General features: G+C 53.3%; 1 protein-coding gene across 2 annotated transcripts in view; it reads left to right on the forward strand.

The window, feature by feature from the left end:
• The window catches only part of BCL9L (BCL9 like), a 47,159-nt gene extending 29,003 nt beyond the window's left edge, over window positions 1-18,156 (forward strand). Inside the window, exons 2-8 of one of the 2 annotated variants that reach the window (XM_085081936.1) lie at window positions 4,333-4,696; window positions 6,371-6,493; window positions 7,718-7,928; window positions 8,717-8,801; window positions 9,209-11,606; window positions 12,038-12,298; window positions 13,541-18,156. In XM_085081936.1, coding sequence (XP_084938062.1) covers window positions 4,396-4,696; window positions 6,371-6,493; window positions 7,718-7,928; window positions 8,717-8,801; window positions 9,209-11,606; window positions 12,038-12,298; window positions 13,541-14,700 — 4,539 coding nt within the window. In that variant the 5' untranslated portion in view covers window positions 4,333-4,395 and the 3' untranslated portion in view covers window positions 14,701-18,156. The remainder of the gene's footprint in view (window positions 1-4,332; window positions 4,697-6,370; window positions 6,494-7,717; window positions 7,929-8,716; window positions 8,802-9,208; window positions 11,607-12,037; window positions 12,299-13,540) is intronic. The other variant, XM_085081935.1, reaches the window with a different exon arrangement.
• The last annotated feature ends 463 nt before the right edge of the window (window positions 18,157-18,619 follow it).

The following is an 18,619-nucleotide window of genomic DNA, read 5'->3' on the forward strand; positions in this document are numbered from 1 at the left end:
AGTGATTGGATGCTTATCAGCATAGGTTATGTGCTTAGAGGGTGTTTGCAATGGTAACCTGGTCTTGTTATTTCCTGGACAGACTGGCAGAGAAGTTCAATTACTTTCTGCACCTTGCCATCACTGCGTCACAACCCGTCTTGTATGTTGGGTGTTTTGTATGTTGGGTTTGAGTGAGCTGTGGAACACGCAGCACAGCTCGGGAGGCCTGGGTTCTGGTGTCCACTGTGTATGCACGATTTGGTAGTCATCTGGGTTTCACAAGAGCTCTTCCCAGCATCCGATGGGAGGGAGGTGTGGTGAAGCGCCTTCCTTTTTCAATCATTGTGGCTCTGCTTTCCTGGGTTCCTCTCTTGCACCTTCTTCCAAGAGGGATAGCACGGCAGCGATGGTGGCCAGCTCCCAGATGTGGAAGCAGCAAGGGTGGCAGCAGGCACGGGGTCCGCATTCTTTGCAGCAGTGTCGGGAATCCATGTTATCGTCCTTTGGAGAGAGTGGGAGTGTGATTCACCAGAAAGTCTTCTGGGAATGTAGTTTGGTTTCAGGTTTCTTCAACTATCAGCTAGCAATTCCCGGATTGCAAATATGTCAGCCCAGTCTCTCCTGCCCAGAGCTTACTCCTTTCCCTCTCCTGCTGTCTAGACTGTACTGGAGGAGGCTTACTCAAAGCAGTTGTTGTTTTGTTTCAAAGTTTCTTGTCTGCTAAGGTCCCAGCCTTAGATTTAAAGCTGTGGCTTTTCAGATGTACCAGGTGCAAGCACTCTCTACATTTGGATGTGGCCCTTCGTTCGACAGATACTTATTGTGCCTTGAAAGCCTCCCTCCCTTCGTGAGGTAGGCTGAGTTGTCCCCCTGTGTAATTATGGGAGAATCAAAGCACCCCAAACCCATCTTGCTTAAGGTCACAAGTGGAATTGGTGGTAGCCAGCAGCAGGAGCCAGGCACCTCGTCTCCTTGCTTTAACCACTGGGAATTAAGTTTGCTATTGTCTCTAAAACTACCGGGCTAGAGTGGGTGTGTTGCTAAATTTCAGAGAAAGATAGATTTCTGTGCAGTCTTCCTTTTGTCATGTTCTTTTCAAGATGTTTTGAATTGTTTGTCTCCCGGTGTCAGAGTATCTACTTTCTAATTAATTATCTTCCGTGGCCCAGATGTATGGCATGTCTGCTGGAATTTAGTTTGAATCTCAGGGTATGTGGAAGGAGCTTACAGCAATCGGGATGCTTATTGTCATGCTGTGGCCAGACATGAGAGGCTGAGGTGGATCCCTCCTATCCATCTGCAACAGAATCCAGCTGTTGCTATTCCTGAAAGCAGAGCAGAATCTTCAGACAGCTGCTTCTGGCATTTGTCCCATTAGGAATGTTGAGGCAAGTGTTACCCCTCTGAGTGGACATTAGAAGAGGAGGGCTTTCCAAAGTTTAGCCAGGTCCCTCTGTCAGCCCAGGGTAGCTTTCCATCCTGCCTCAGGCGAGGTTTTAAATGACCTCCCTGGAGCACCAGCCTAGTCTAAAATGAAAGAAGACGGTGGGTGCCCCCCAGATGTTACATTTTGAAGGAACCTCACAGCTGGTGAGGCTCAATAACGCTGCAGGCGGTGCCTGAAGGTTGTGTCATGGCGACTGCCAGGTCCTTTGGGATCGAGGTGTGTGTTCTGTGCAGTCTCATCTGAGAACCAGAGGGACAGGAGGTGCATCTCTGGACTCTGCAGGTGTGGTCTTTCAGAGCCCTGGGCTTCTTCCTCCATTTCTGATGTATTCACTGTGCTGGGCTGTACTAGGGTTGTGCGGCAGTGCTGCTGAGCATTCACATTTTCAGTGAAGCACTTTGGGATCTATTTCAAATGCAATATCATGCCTGTGCAGATGTGCCACTGGCAGACCTGGATCTCCCAGCCTACTGTTGAAATGGAAGCATCTCCTCAGCGGGTGTAGCCACACAATGGCGTCAGTGGGTTTGTGACCCTCAAAACTGCGGTGCAGTGTGTTGCAGGGATTGTGAGCGCAGCAAAGCAGAGGTGGGGGGGCCTCTGGGCCACCAGCAGCAGGAGCTGCTGCAGGGCTTGTTTTCTGGAATGCTGTCTGGCAGCAGCCACTTCCAGTGGGGCTGAAGGCTCCCCGTGGCTGGCCAGCCAGCGGCTGCAGGCAGCATGTGTGCTTAATGTTGCAGCTTGTGCCATATGGACCTTCTCCTCCTCCCTGCTTGCCCTCTCCGTGTCTCATTCCCCGCTCGGCTCCCTTCCCCCTGCAAGCGGTTTGACAGAGCAATTGGGCAGGCACTGGGACAGCAGCTCTGACATAAATCTCTCCTGGTGTGGAATGAGGGGTATAAATATCCAGAGAGTGATGTGATCTTTCCAGCTGCTATTAATAGGTCTCTGGAGAACAAGAGCGAGCAAGCGAGACGGGCTGACACTTAAAGGGCTAGCAACTCCCTTATGTGCTGTGAAAATTAATCAGCGCTGTGGCTCACCATCTTCCTCCAGGCTAGAGCAGAGCCCTCACCGAGGTGCATGGGGAGGAGGTGGAGGAGGAGGGAGCAACTAACAACTCCTAGTTAGGAAGCAATGATAGGCCAAGCTGTGCACGAAGGATCCCACTAAGGAAGAGTGCTTGGGCGGGCTGTGCCACAGCACTGTTTGCATAGCCTGCCAGCAGCCCCCGCCTCAGCTTGCAGGGAGGCAGGTGCCGAGAAGACCCTTTTGCAAAGACCCTTTTTGCAGGCGCAGAACCTGCTCGTGGTGCATGACAAGCTGCAGCCTGCACCTTGTGCCGATCACAATCTTTTGGGGATTATGGGTCTGCCAAATGTGCTTCACTCTGCTTTCTTTACAAGGGTGCAGTGGTTTGCCCTGGCAGAGCAAGCACTTGGCTTTTGCTGGTGGTGTCTCCAGGCTCGCCTTCAGCAAGCCAGGTGCAGCATGGGTAGCGCTGCTGAGCTCTCATGGTGCTATTTAAACACGTGGGGTTTGGTCTGTAGCTGATGCTTCCTGTCCCTGGGCGGCAGAAGAAAACTGTGCACAGCATCTGGCCTGCGTGGTCCAAATGGGAGGAGCAAACCACGGGCCCAGTAACCCCACTCCCTGTGTGTTGGCAAATTGCTCTGCCTGTGCACAGGAAAGCTTCTCGGGTGCACTGTGGGGGTGTCGTGCAAAGCGTATAGCCGATGTGAGCAAATAGAGAGTAATACCTCAGCTTCCATGAATATGTGGTTTACTCTCCTTCCCTCTTACTTCCCCAAGAAGTAAAAATGACTGTGACAGGGCTAGGTTTAGGGTGCAGTTACCCGGGTTGGCTGTTGAACCAAGGGTTTGTGGTGACCTTCCAGAAATACAATGTGATAGCTCCATATCTGCATCCCAGTCATCTCTAATGCCTGTGCAGAGCTCCAGGGAGAGTATTTCCAGTGTGAGCATGAGACTGCCAAGGCAACTAGATCGTGCAAGGAGGGTTGCTGCAGCATTGCTTAGCTTCAGGCATGTCCCTCTGCCCAGAAACCTGTGTGTTCTGCCCTAACCTCTTCTTCTCTGCCTCAGCCTGTGGGGCTATTCAGAAAGCTGAGCTGGCTTTGGAGCAGGAAAGCATCACCCTCCTGTGGCACATTGCGTCATCCTGCTGGGCTGGAAGCTCCCACTAAAGGGGACATCTCCTCACCCAGAGCCTTAAAGCTGGAGGAGCTAGAACTGTTCCTCAGGCCCCTGGGAGAGACAGAGCTTGTCTGATGAGTGCTTGCACTTCCCTTCTCTGCCATTGACTTGCAACCCTTCTCAGTTGCCTCAGCCTTTGTCCTCTGCTCTGTCCCAGTTTTCTCTTTGTAGGCTTGTGTTGAGACTACCTGCTCAGTTGTCTTCCATGTTTTGCAGGGCAGAGGAAACCTATTTAGCAGCAAAAAGGGTCTCTGAAAACAGTAGGGCACTAGATTTCTCTCTAGGGTCACAAAGTTGTCTAATCTCTGGGAATACCTGCAAAATAACTCTGAGGATCCTTCTGCTCACCAAAGGCCGGGCTGGCATGTAGCACCCATTTCTCATCATGGCCTTGGAAATGAGGGCTCTCATGTCTGTGCCTGTTCCTCGAAGTACTGGCAAGTCTGCCGTGCCTGGGTGAGGGTTTACAGCTTGTCAGCATGTGACTAGCTGCGGAGCAGGATTTTTTGCTCAAAGGGGCCAGGGCTAATTCCCAGCATGAGCAGCTCTGCGTTGTGACTTGCCATGGGCCTTGTCTTGCCCTGTGACCGAGTAGCAGCCCTGGTGCACTGGCCCTGGGCTGTGCCCCCAGCAGCCGTACCCGTGCGAGGGGCACCGTGCGGACTTGCCGCTGTTTTCTCTTGCAGGTTTCTGATCGAAGGGCCTGGGAGCTCCCTTCACTGGCACTGTGGGAAGCTTTAGCCAAGCCAATGCACCCTGACAACAAACTGCCCAGCCATGGCAAGGCAGGCAGCAGCAGTGCCCTGGCCCAGCACCACAATGTGAGCCAAGCACCCACCTGTAACTTGGGCTCAAAGGGTGTAGGGGCAGGCAGCCATGGCAGCAAGGCCACTCAGATCTCCCCTGGCAACCCTGGACTGAAAAACAGCCAGAACACTGTCCCAAACTTCAGCTCCTTGAAGGGCAAGGTGAAGCGGGAACGAAGCATCTCGGTGGACTCTGGAGAACAGCGAGAAGCCAGCACCCCATCACAGGACACAGAATCAAAAGGTAATGCTCTCCTGGACCTTGCCTCAGCATGTCCTTTCAGTTGCTACAAACATCCTGGCAGGACTTGGGATGGGAGCATCTTGGGTTTCTGTGCTGTGTCTTCTGTCCAGGCTTGTCCTGGCTCCAGTGTGACTTTGCATCACTGCTCATCACATCTGCAGTTTTTGGACCAGTGGCTGAGTTTTCATTTGCTTTGCATTTCATTCCCCAAACCATTTGTTACACCCAGAATCTGGGACTGGTTTTCACAGGCTACTGAGGCCAGTTAAGCAACAGCATGGTTCACTGGAACTATGCTGAATGCCCCTGCATGTGCAATGTGCAAACTTTCAACTTGAGACTGAGTTGTTTTCTATCTCCCCGCTGTTGATAGAGAGCTTCTTTGTGGTGATCTTGCAGCTGGCCAACAACTCAGTCACGGTTAGCAAGGAGGTGCTGTGAGGGTCACCGTCTGAACAGTTCTGTGGTTTCATCAGCAAAGGATAACTCTTGTGTTACAGCATGTGGTTTCTGGAAAAAGGCTGAGTCAGTGCTTCTAAACCCTTTGCCATCCCTGTCCTTGGCAGCCTTCCCTGTAACCTCTTGCATTCCATCAAGCTCTGTGCTGAATGGCTGTGCAGGATACTTGAGCATCTCATGGATGGTTGGAGGAGGAATTCTAGCGGTGTCCTTGGTTCCAACCAAGACTCACACCCAGTTCCCAGACGCAGCGCTGCCGTTCTGGCTTGTGCTTCTAAGGATTTGTTTTCACAGTCAAAGCCACGTTGCTTGACTGGCTTAGACCAGAGTTGTGCCTTGGAAGAACAGGTAGAATGTACCTGAATGAACTTCCTGCCCCCAGGAAGGCTTTCTCCCCGTGGCATCGCAGGGGTAACCATATACCACGGATCATAAGCATTTGCAGGTTTATTCCAGAATTGTCTTGTAACCACAGTTCCACAGGAAGATTATTAAAATGGCTTGATCAGAAATGCCTGAATCACCTATGTTCCTAATACACTGATAGATCATGTGAATATGGTCTAGAAATTGCTAGATGATGTAAAAAAGTAAGGCCAGACAATGCTTCATTAGTTAAAGCACAGGACTGGAAGTTATTCATCCTGTGTCTGATTGCTCTCCCTAAGTGCCTTTAGGCAAGCCACTTCCTCTCTGAGCTACATCAGTCCCATCTGAGAGGGGGGCACATGGAGGAAGCATCCAAGTCTATAGAGGGCACGAAGGCCCCTGCCCGATTGGTGTCAGCAAAGGGCAGGAGTCCGTCTCTTGTTTCTACAAAGGATGTGAATGCACCTTCCAGTTCTATATTCAAGTTTTAATTGCTGAATCACAGATGCTTTAAGTTTGCAGTTAATGCCCAAAGCTCTCTGGTTTTGAACTGCAGGTAGATATGTTCTATGTTCATAGACTCCTTTCAGGCAGTAAGAAATACATCTCATTCTGGCACTCATAGGGGAGTCTCACTAGATCTGGCTGCTAAGACAAGGAGCCCAGACTGGGCAGATGCTTCAGGTTCTTAACCAGTGCTGGGCAGACGTTAGCATAAGGCTTATTGCCCAGTGCATCCTGGTTGGGTTGGCACTGGCAGCATGCAGCACCCAGCTGGCCAGGACCCCAGCCTTTCAGCCCTTTACAGATCTACTCAGCGCCTCTGATGGCTCTGTCCTTTTGCAGGCGAGGTGGCTCCCCGTAGTAAGCGACGGTGTGTGCTGGAAAGGAAGCAGCCATACAGCGGCGATGAATGGTGCTCCGGGCCGGACAGCGAGGAAGATGACAAACCCATCAGCAGTGCACACAGTGAGTGACTGCCTCCTTACCAGCTCTGAAGCTTGAATAAAGCCAGGTCCTTGCTGCAGCTCAGCAGGGCTGATGACACGGGCACCTCTAGCTTTGCTTGCGTATGCTTACTTAGCCGACGGTGTGGGGGGACATTGCAGTTGGTGGTCATTGTACTGTGAGGATGTTTACCATGCAGCGTGGTCTGGGACCTGTTTTGTGGAGATGCTACTGAGATGCTGGAGGAAAAGGTGAATGTTGAGGTTGAATGTCCCTGCTGTATGTTGCTCTGGCCACGCTATGTAATGGTCGTAATGGCAGCTGGAGTGTGACGTGCATTGCTCTTTTTGCAGCAGCTAAGTCTGTGCCAGGCCACTCACCCTTCTCTCTGCAGCTGTGTTGTAAAGACAGCTGAGTCTAAAGGGGCTCTTGGGGTCTTGACAGTGGTTCAGGCAGAGCTGAGGTGGCCCAAGGTGTTCACTTTTTGGGGCAATGAACTGTAGGTCTCTTCTGTTTTCCAAAAGCATCAACATTTTGTATCTATAAGTCACTTCGCTTGCAAATTGTAACAGGGAGAGTATCTGAGAGATGGGGCAGGGTCCTGTGGGGCCCAAGGAGATGCCCATGTTGTCTGATGGAGAATGTTAATGTGTGGAAAACCAAGGAAAGGGTGGCCTTTGTGCCTGCCAGCACGTCGTTGCCACCGTCTCCAGAACATCCAGCTGTGCTTCTCAGCCCGGTCCACAGCCTGTGCAGGCTGTGCGGCAAACGATAGTGCTGCTTCCCTTGCCATGACCTCCTTCCAGATCTGCCTGGTGGGAGCGGGTCACGGTGGGGCTGCCCAGGGGCAGGGGATGGCAACGAGGCAGCACCCGTGTCCCCCCACCGGGTTACCGGCGATGCCTCCCGTGTAAATACCGCAGTGGCACAGTCGGACTGCAGGAGCTCCTGCGATGGGGACAGGCAGCTGGAGGGGATCAGGGAGCCAGCTGAGTTAAGGGGCGAGGGTAGAGGAAGGCAGGGCATGCCGCTGGTAAGGGTAGTGCTTATTAATGTTAATTATGGATCTTACTTAATGACGGCTGACGATTGACAGTCACCTCTGCCGTTCGCAGCGGCCCCGGGCCCCGCGGCGGGGCCTGGCGGGCCAGCGCTGCCACCTGCTGGCGGCTCGTCTCTGCCGCTCGCGGGGCTCCGACCCGGCAGCAGCGCCCGCCCGGCAGCTCGTCTTCTCTGCTCCCGCAGGCTGTAATGTAGCAGATCCTGCGATGTCCACGGCCCCACAACTTGGCCCAGGGTCCAACCCACTGCCGAACCTGAGTGAGAGCAGCGCTTCCGGCGTGCCCCATGGTGCTGCCCCTGGCTTGCGGTCAGAGGCTGCAGGAGGTGGAGGCAGCGGAACAGGGAAGCAGCCTTCACAGTTCGTTTACGTCTTTACAACGCACCTTGCTAACACGTAAGCAGTAAACCCCATACCTCCCCCACTGGTATTGGCTGGCCTTGTCACACCTGGCCGACCTTGTCGTACCTGCCTGCTGCATGCAGCGCTTGAGCACAAGAGAGGTGGAGAAACCTGTGTCTCTCTGGTTGCACAGAGTGGGAATGCCCTGGGGTTCATGAGGTGTGCTGGCAGCCACTACAGGTGTGCAAACTTGGACTTAAATGCCCATTTCCTCCCAGTGAGGCCTGTCTTTGCACCTTGTATCATCCACTGTAGAGCACATCTGGTCAGCATCCAACAAAATGATTCACCCAAAGCAGTGTGGGCTGCTGGTCTGATTTGAAAGTATATAAGGGGTGGTGGTCAGAGGGAGTGTAATGTAACACATGGTATTCTCCACACAGTTCCTCTCTTCTGTCCTGCATTGTCTCAGCCGTAGAGTCTTAGCAGTTAGTTTAGTCTGTTTAGCCTAGTCTGTTTAGTTTTAGAGCTCTGCTGTACCACAGATCCAGTGTGGGAGATCCCAGAGCATCTTGGTGACAACCAGCTTAGGGCAGCAGGCACAAAGCAAAACCTGTCACGGTACATGGGAAGAGGGAAATTGAAGGGCAAGTGATCATCAGCTGGAGATCCTCACCGGGGGCTGTGCAGGACAGATGGGAGAACATTCCCCCTTCTTGGTTACCTCCAGAGATTTCCTTCTTCCCACAGGACTGAAGAATGGAGGCGGCAGCTGGGGCTTTGGATGGGGTAGGATGTGGCACAGTGCCTCAGTTCTCAAGTGATTTGTGCTCTCTCCCCAGAGCTGCAGAAGCTGTCCTGCAGGGCCGGGCTGACTCCATTCTGGCCTACCATCAACAGAATGTCCCGCGAGCAAAGCTAGACCAGGTATACCACCTGTGAACCGATTGCTCCTGTTGGCACATGCTGCTGACTATTACCCTTCCCTTCTGATGTAGCCATTCTCCCCCAGCGCCTGGCTCAGCTGCGAGAGAAGGGATTGCCAGAATACTCTTTCAGTGGGGCGGGAACCTGTTTTGCTGCAAAATCTCTTTGGCACAAGTCCTTGCTGTTGTTAGCTGTGAAAAGCTTGGGATGAGGCATGACGTCTTCCCCCGCAGCCATGTGTGCAGAGTAGCTGCTTGTGCATTTCTAGGTCATGTAGTAGGGCCTGCACTTTTCCTGCAAGGAATGAAGGCATCATTTTGGGACAGAGGGGTCTCCTGCAGGGTGCAGGGAAGAATACCTTCCTAGGATCTTTCCCTGCTCAAATTTCTTCCCCTTTTCTCTGCCAGGCACCACCTGCTCCTAAAGTGCTGGGCGTTGCTGAGCCACTTCCAATTAACCCTCCTGCTGCCAACACTCCACAGTCCCAGCCACTGGCCCCTCAAGCAAGTCAACCGCAGCCTCAGCCTCCCCCACCACAGCCTTCAGCCCCACCACCTCAGGCCATCGGTCAAACACCTTTGCCTGCGCCCAGCAGCCTGCCTCAGGAAGGGACAAGTGAAGATGCCCGGAGAGATCTGACTCCCAACTCTTTGGGGAACAATAGCAGCAACAACCAGCCTGGAAGTAACCATCCAAATACACCCACTGCATCTGCCAGCACCATGCAGCCTGGGCAAGTGGACTCCTCTGCCACGCCCAGCTCCAGCCTCCTTGGAGAGGGCACAGGCCCAGGGATGTCAGGGAATGGGCAGGCAAGCCTGGGCCCCAGGAACACCATGAACTCGGAAGGGCTCTCAAAAGAACAGCTGGAGCACCGAGAGCGCTCTCTGCAGACCCTGAGGGACATTGAGCGTCTGCTGCTGCGCAGTGGGGAGGCCGAGCCCTTCCTGAAGTCCAGCCAAACTGCGGGTGAGGGGGGGACTGCCCCTCAGCCACAGGCTGCTCCTGCCCAGCCCCCCGTGCCCCCTGCCAGCATGAAGAAGTATGAAGAGCCTCTGCAGTCCATGATCTCCCAGACCCAGAGCCTTGGTGGGCCCGGCCTGGAACACGAGGTGCCCCACCACCCTGTCGCTGACATGGGACAGCAGATGAACGTGATGATGCAGCGGCTGAACCAGGACAGCCTGACACCAGAGCAAGTGGCCTGGAGGAAGTTGCAGGAAGAGTACTATGAGGAAAAGCGACGGAAAGAGGAGCAGATCAGCATCCATGGCCGACCCATTCAGGAGATCATGATCCCGCAGTCGATGGGGAGCATGATGATGCGTGGGCCTCCACCACCCTACCACAGCAAGCCTGGAGAGCAGTGGCCACCGGGGATGGGCAGCCAGCTGCGGGGACCCATAGATATGCAGGACCCCATGCAGCTGCGGGGAGGGCCACCCTTCCCTGGGCCACGGTTCCCTGGGAATCAAATGCAGAGAGTCTCTGGCTTTGGAGGGATGCAGAACATGCCCTTGGATGCTCTTGGGTCCATGAATGCCATGCAGAGACCAGTCAGGCCCAGCATGGGGTGGAGTGACGATATGTCTCCTATGGGAGGTCCTGGGAACTTTCCGCAAGGCACCTTGCCCTACCCGCCAGGGCAAGGGGACCCAGAAAGGTTTATGAATCCCCGTGCCAGAGAGGAGATCCTGCGGCATCAGCTTATGGAGAAACGCCCAGTGGCAATGCAGAGGCCCATGGGGATATCTGGCAACTCCATGAGCCAGGGCATGGAAATGGAGAGGATGATGCAGGCTCACAGGCAGATGGATCCATCCATGTTTGCTGGGCAGATAACGGGAGAGAGCCTGAGCAGTGCCCCAATGGGAATGGATTTTGCAGGCACTCGGGGGATGCTGAGCCCCCCTATGAGTCAGTCAGGCCTTCGGGACATGGAGGCACCCATGGGCCCTGGCAATCTCAACATGAACATGAATGTCAATATGAACATGAACATGAACCTCAATGTCCAGATGACCCCACAGCAGCAGATGATGATGTCGCAGAAGATGAGGGGTCCTGAAATGATGGCCCACCAGGGCGTGAACCCTGAGGAGCTGGCCAGGGCAAGGGCTCAGAATGGCAATGGTAGTGCAATGCTAACGGGACCCCAGAAAATGATGATTCCTTCCCAGTTCCCCAACCAAGGACAGCAAGGCTTCTCAACTGGGCAAGGGTCTTACCCCAACCTGCCCCAGGAGATGAGCAGTGGCTCAGACATGTTCAGCCCTGAGCAGGGCACCATGCCCGTTGGGAGTATCAGTGGCACCACCAGACTCAGCCACATCCCTCTGCCTCCAGCCTCCAATCCCGCTCCCACACCAGGGGGAAACCTGGCCAACATGCACCCAGCACCTTCCCGGGGACTGGGCCGCCGACCCTCTGACCTCACCATCAACATCAACCAGATGAATTCCCCCAGTATGGGTCACCTCAAGTCTCCCACCCTTAGCCAGGTCCATTCACCGCTGGTCACCTCCCCATCTGCCAACCTCAAGTCCCCGCAGACACCCTCACAGATGGTCAGCATGCCACCTTCAAACCAGTCTGGACCCCTCAAGTCCCCCCAAGTGATGAGTTCCTCTCTCAACGTGCGGTCTCCAACTGGCTCACCGAGCCGCCTGAAGTCCCCTTCAATGGCTGTTTCTTCTCCTGGTTGGGTGCCATCTCCCAAAGCCACAATGCCCAGCCCAGGAGTCACCCAGAGCAAGCAGACTCTCAATATGAACTCATCTGCTTCCATGGGAGCACTGGATCAGGGTATGCTGGATGTCTTGTGTGCAAGTGCATGTCTGTGCTTAGTTTTGGTGAGTGTGTGGACAGTGTTTCTCTCCAGCCCACAAGCTCTCTCAGGAACAGGAAGACACGAGCCTGGCCTCGCATCTCACAGAGCAAATATTTTTTGCCAGGAGTCCAAACACGGCCTTTTCAGGTAGACCTGTGACACAGGCAGCAAACACTGTGTCTGTGCTGGGCAGTCAGGGGCAGGTTTAAGTGGAAGTCTGTCACTGCTCTGGAGCAGGTCTGTGCATGGGCCTTCTCAGAGTCCAGAGAGTGCTGGGCTGTGCCAGCTCTGTGTTTTGCATCCTTCTCTGTTCACTGTTGTTGGAAGGAGGGGACAGGGTTGCTCTGTGGTGGGAGCAAGCCATGGTGTGTGGACGGTACTCAGTTGATCTCTGTCTTGCTTGCAGGTTCTCTCCCTTCTGGGCCTCGGAACAGCTCTTCCGCACCAGTCAGTAACACCTCTAGCACCATGAATCCGAACATGCCTTTTACTTCCTCTCCAGATCCATCCCCTTCCCAGAACCCTCTCTCACTGATGATGTCCCAGATGTCCAAGTATGCCATGCCCAGCTCCACACCGCTTTACCACAATGCTATCAAAACCATCGCCACTTCTGACGACGAGCTGCTGCCAGACAGGCCTATGCTCCCGCCAGGAAGTATGTCAGGTACCTACTTCTGGAGGTGGGCTAGTGAGAGGTCAGACTGTCTTGTGGCTGCCAGTGGACCTGAGGCAGCAGGCGGAGGAGGCATTAGAAACTCTGTTCTCTCCCTGACTGCCATGTCACATAGCTTAAATTTCCCTTTGTTTGTAATAGTCTGTGCCCAGGCTGCCCATCAGCTTTTGGCTTGGGTGGAGGGACATGAGCCTGTCTGGTTTGAGAAGTCCTTCTTCCACAAGACGTGGAAGTTTTTTACCTTTATCCCCCACAGATCTATTGGGCCCAAATTTTCATGGGTCCTGGAGTTTTCTAAGGTCCAGGTGTTGCAGGCAGATGTCTGCTGCTTAGAACCCTTGTGTGTCTGTGCAGCAGGACAGGGATGCTCTGGATGGGGCTTGGGAGTCTTGGTGTTTTGAGTGGAGCCTGAGTGCCTACTGGGCAAGGCTGTGTTGTGGCACAGTTGTGATTTCGGCAGGTCAGATATGCTCCACTTGCTAGTGGCACTGGTGAGGACATCTAGGCAAATGAGTGTGTTTTGTCACACAGTGATCAGCCCAAAGGGGAATTCCGACACGCTCTACCACTTGATTTAGGGGTTTAAAGCTGTCTGATAAATATTTTTGGCAGTTTTGAAAATGAAAAATCAACTTTTTGACTCTTTCACTGCTGAGCCACTCTTCCACTTAGGTTGACCACAGGCATGCAAATGCATTGGCTGCCTCCGCAGGCACTCATGGCTGCTCTGCTTTTCTGATGGGCAAAAGCCTCCTGCCCAGACAGCACCTGTGTTGGGCTGCTGACTCTTCTGCTTTTTTCCTCCTCACCACCAAGGCTGTGTGGTCACTGGAGCTTGCTGAGTGGCAAACCCTGTGGCAGGCAGTGGTGAAGGGTCACTCCTTTCTGCCTTTCAGGCAGCTGAGAGTCCTGCTGAGACCATGGTGTTGGGCACAAACCAAGCCAGCCAGGACTCTAAAATCAGGGGACTGTAAGAAATTGTAAATCCAGCATGGGACTGCATGAAGCTGAAAGAGCCCTCTGGTGCTTGTGGGCTCGGGGAGCTGGAGTTTGGGGCACTTTTTCCTGACGTTGGTGCCACGCAAGCCCTTCCCGGGGCTGCTTATTGAGCATCATGCTGCATGCTCAGGGCATTCTGAGCAGGACTGCTTGGCAGGCTTTCGGGGTGTGGATTTTGCAACCCTGAAAGGTCTGTGGGAAGGGTTAACTCTTCTCTCTTTTTCCTGTCCTTAGGCGTGACGGGGAATCAGCCAAATCAACTGCACTTGAACTCTGTGGGGCCTGGATCCTCTCAGAGCCCCATGGGGATGAACCTGCCTGGTCAGCAGCCCCTTTCCCATGAACCTCCCCCCACCTCCATTATGTCCTCCCCAAACCCTCTGGGCTCCAACATTCCTATGCATCCGAGTGGGCCAGGGGCAGGCATGCCCCCTCAGAACCCCATGATGCTCCCCCCGGGTCCCCAGGACTCATTGAACCAGCAGTGTGGCCCTGTGCCCAACAGTTCACAGATGATTCCTTCCAACCAGCTTGTGTTCCCTCGCATGCAGCAGCCCCACAATGCCATGCCATCTCCTGCCGGAGGCATGCCCATGACCCCCAGTGCGGGAGGTGGCCCTGGGATGCAGCAGCATTACCCACCAGGGATGCCCTTGCCACCTGAGGACCTTTCCTCCCAGCAGCCTGGCCAGATGCCCCCTCAACAGCACATGATGGGCAAGAACATCCCGCCTCGGATTGGTGACCCCTACCCTCCCGTGCTTCCTGGGGTGGCGTCGGTGCTGAACGACCCCGAGCTCAGCGAGGTCATCCGCCCCACGCCCACGGGGATCCCGGAGTTTGACCTGTCCAGGATCATCCCATCAGAGAAGCCAAGCAGCACCTTGCAGTATTTCCCCAAGAGCGACAGCCAGGCACCCAAATCTCAGCCTTCCAACCTCCACCTCATGAACCTGCAGAACATGATGGCTGAGCAGCCCCCTGTGCGTCCAGGTATGAATGCTCCCAGCCTCCCTGGGCAGCAGGGCGTGCAGAGGGGACTCAGCATGCCCATGTGCCATCCTGGACAAGTGCCCATGCTGGGCAGGACAGGCATACCGCCCCAGCAAGGTATGATGGGCAACAGCATGCACCAGGGCATGATGTCTCCACAGCAGAGCCTGATGGCCCAGCAGAATTTCATGCTGATGCAGGCCAAGCAGAGAAGCATGTCTGTGTCGGGGGAGATGTATGCCCAGACAGGACATATGATATCACCTCAGGGCTCTCTCATGGGGCCCCCACCTCAGCAGAACCTCATGGTCACGCACCAGATGAGGCAGAGGAGTGTCTCCCTGGACAGCCAGATGAGTTACATCCCTGGGCCTGGGAACATGGCAAACTTGCCTTTCTAACCCAGACTGGTGCTCAGGGCTGGGGAGGGGATGGGGCTGCCCCTGCAAACATTTTTAAACCTTTCTGAGGGGGAGGGTTGGGGGCCAATGCCAGTGGAGGACACCACGTGGGATGCTTTTCATATCGGATTCGCCTCTACACAACAAACCAGATGCGCAGTAAACTTGATGTGAATTTGGTTTCTTTTCCTTTCTTTTTTTGGGAAAGGGGAGGGTGGAGAGGCTGGGAGTGGGGCTGTTACTTTGAACCCTGTATGGTGACCAGGGGCATCCAGACCTTGTGGCAGTTTGTAAAGTTTTCACTTACAGTTTTCCTGCGTCAAGTGTTTTTCTTGCCCTTTTTTCCCCCTCTCTTTTTTTTATTTTTTATTTCCTTCCTTTTTAAACAACCAAAATGTGCAAGAGGGTTTTTGGAACTAGCTGTAAATAGGTCGCTGGGAAAGGCAAAACTTGTGCTGGTTTTTAATTGTTCTGTATTTCTGTGTTTTAATAGAAGCCTCAAAACATGTTTTAAAAAACAGAAACAAAAAAAAAAACATGCTAAAGGCAGCAGTGTACAAGGATTGAAGACTCTCCTTGAGGGAGGCAGGAGGATCCCCAGGGTGTGCAGGGTGTTGAGAGATACCACTGTAGAGTGACTGTGTGTCAGACCTGTGTTTTTCATGCATCCGAATGGTTTGCATTTGCAGGAGAGGGGTGGTGCAGTGTCATGCAGATCTCAGGTCCCCTGTGTATGTGGATTCTATGCCAAGTACACAAACAGAACCACTGACCGAGGGCCAATGGGAGGCCAGAGCTGTAGCCCCCCCGGTGAAATGCTGCTGGAGCGATCCTCATCTGGCAGGGCAGAGGCCAGCTGAACGTCACAGGATGCAGCTGTTGCTGCTCTCTGGAGAAGCTGCTGTGTCTGGGATGGGAAGGATGCTGGCCCTTCAGCTGGAGAAGCATCAAGAATCTGGGCTGGACCTGAAGGTCTAGACCAGCCCTGTCACCTCTACTCTCTTCTCTTCCCTTCATGCCGTGCCTCCTGTAGGCGTGGTGTTGTGGCATGTAGGGACAGATGGGCTTTGAGGTGAGTGAGGTGATGCATTCCAGTGCTTCCAGGAGAGGCTAGCTGGGAACCCTGATCTTCTGCAGCCTTCCTACACCAGCCTATTACCCATCCATTACCCTTTGCCACTGCGTCACGCTCCCCTGCCATTGAATGCTCTCCCAGGTCTTCCTTGTTCTTCATCTCCAGAGTTTTGCAGGCAGTCTTCATCCTACCCTGAGCTACTGGCAGCAGCCTTGCCCTGTGGCACAGCGAAGGTCCGGCTGCTGAAGAGGACCTGTCGCTGAGTGCAATACTCCACCTTAGCATTCAGAGCTAGCAGCACAGCCATCCTGTGCTTCAGACGGAGGAAGCCGAAGTTGAATTGCAATCTCTCATTCTAAGACTAGCAGAAGTATGCCATTTAGACAACTCTGGCTTTTCTGGATGCGCTCCACCCTCCCCATCCTGTAATCCATAAGGTCTTCCTGCACACAGCCCTGACCGTCTTTCCCATGTTTTTTCACAGAGGGGAATGTGGGGTGATGCACCTGCATGTCTGCACACATTGCTGTATCTCTGGACCTCTGTGGGGACTGCACTCCAGCATCCAGTGGTGAACCCGGGGCACACACTTGCCGGAGGAACACTGCTTGGAGGATTGTCTCGGCAGAGACAAGCTTAACACACTACCTCTCTTATAACAGAGCTCACCTTTCCCAGCTTGCTATTGCAGGGAGGAGAGGGCTTTGGAAAGGAGATTGCCAAGTAGTGAGTGAAGAGCAACAGTTTTTATCACGTTGCAATCTGTTTGGAAAGGTTGGTGTGTGCTGAAATGTCAGCCCAGCAGCTGTCTTGATCCAGTCTGTGAGAAGATGGAGTCATAAAGTCCAGTTAGGAATACATTGAAGCTTTGGGGCATTTTGTAGTACTGGGTGAGAATCATGGGTTTGGATCTGAGGAAGGATCTTGCTCCAGTCTCCTGCTCTGTGGGGGTTTGTTGCATACAATGTGAGTGAGTAACATTTTTTGAAGTGGTAGAACAGGAACAATCATGAGAAGTGCCCATTTCTGCCTTGGCAGTTGGAGCAGAAGAATAATCTTCAGCCCTGGCTTTGGACCTGACATGTTAGATGGTTGGATTCTCGATCCTTTTGGTGTGTGTTTCATGCAGGAGGATGTGGCTCAAACAGATGTAGCTCTTTCTAAGCTTGACTTGCCTGAAAGGCTGTAGTTTCTTTTGGCTGCACTTCAGGGTGTTGGCTGCTGGTAGTTTCTCGTGAACATCCAAATACCGATTTTTACAGTCCCAAACCTTGCTCATCACCCACCTGCAAGTCTCGGCTAATTTGAAGCCATAACGTTTTCTCTGTGGAAGTTCTTTTGTTTGTCTATAGATAGCAGTTGTTTTAGCCCGGTTGAGATCTCCACATGTTTGTACTTTTCCTGTTGTCTCTTTTGCCCAGCCCGACACAGAAGTTGCCTGGGGCTTGCAGTCCTCACTCTGTCAGTAGCACATTGTCCCCGCATCAGCAGGAGCCTGCAGGCTGTGGCACACACCGTGCAGTGCTCAGGAGACCGGTGCTGACCACTTGCAGGGACATGGCGGTGCAGGAGCCTGGCGACAGGAAGAAGACCTGTCCTTCAGTGACAAATAAGAAGCTAAGCCTTTTGACTCAGCAGCCCTGGATACAAAAGGGAAATCCTGATGCTAGGTCAGAGCTGAGGACTCCAGAGCAGCAGCTGTTGCTCTTCTGCAAAATCCCACTGCCCTGGCAAAAACCCTACCCCTGCCACTGTGATGGCTGACCACTGGGGAGAAGAAACACATCCCTGCCTAATGCCCCTCTGCCCTGGGCGCTGCTCCCAACCATGTCTGTGAACAGTGATGTGGCAGGAGTTCCTCTGGAGGCTCAGTGACAGCCGGTCCTTGTTAGACCCAGGTAAGGTTTGCCATCAGCTGGTTGCCCGCTGCCGTGACCTGTGTCTAGTCTTGTGTCTTGTAGTTTATTGCTCAGCTCCTCACCTTGAGTTCTGTGTACTGACTCCACCTGATCACAGTAGAAGGTTTGCCCATCTTTTAGCCATGACTTAGCCATGTTTTTCCAGCTCCAAAAAAACAAACGCTGGGAAACTGCATCTTTCAGTATGTTGGATAATCACACACCTGGAATTAGGCTTTCACATTGAGGTAAAGGTGACTGATCTGTTCTCTGTCATCCCATGGAGAAACTTCCCCAGTCATTTTGTACCATTATATAAATATATATATAAATATAAATATATAAATACAATATGTGAAGACATCTTATTGGTTTTTATTTGAAACAATTTTTAGGCTTGTTTTTGGGTATCTGTGCTGCCTGTAATGTATTGACCTGTTTTATAGGTGCCTTTTTATTAAAAAGACAAATTTCAAGACCTGACCCTGTGCCTGTCTTTATCCACGTGATTTTCCACAGGACTGTGGCAGAGACAGAGAGTGCAAGAGGTGCTGGGAGGGTTGTGTGGGCATCAGGGGAGCCCCATCTCTGCAGCACTCCCAGGCACACATTCATTCATGCGTTCCCTTACTCGCACTCACCCATGCATGCTCCACTGCCTACCACGGCACCGTGATCACTGTGTGTTTGTAGCAGGATGCTCTGCTGAAACACTCCAGCTCTGTCTCTTGGGAGACTTGGTTGCCCCGCAGGAAATGCAGAGCAGTGCACCATTGTGTGAGGGTTTTTGTGTTCCCATCTTTGGATTGCCTTCATCAGGGACCAGGGCTTCCTCTGGTTTGTCTGCTGGAGCCTTGTTTGCAGAGCACAGTCCAGGACTGGGGGTACAGAGGGTGTGCTGTGGATGATGGTGGGATTGCCTTCCCACACACCATCTCCCTACTCT

Source organism: Lichenostomus cassidix, chromosome 24, assembly GCF_008360975.1.
Source record: "Lichenostomus cassidix isolate B80296 chromosome 24, HeHo_3.0, whole genome shotgun sequence".
Lineage (NCBI taxonomy): Eukaryota > Metazoa > Chordata > Aves > Passeriformes > Meliphagidae > Lichenostomus > Lichenostomus cassidix.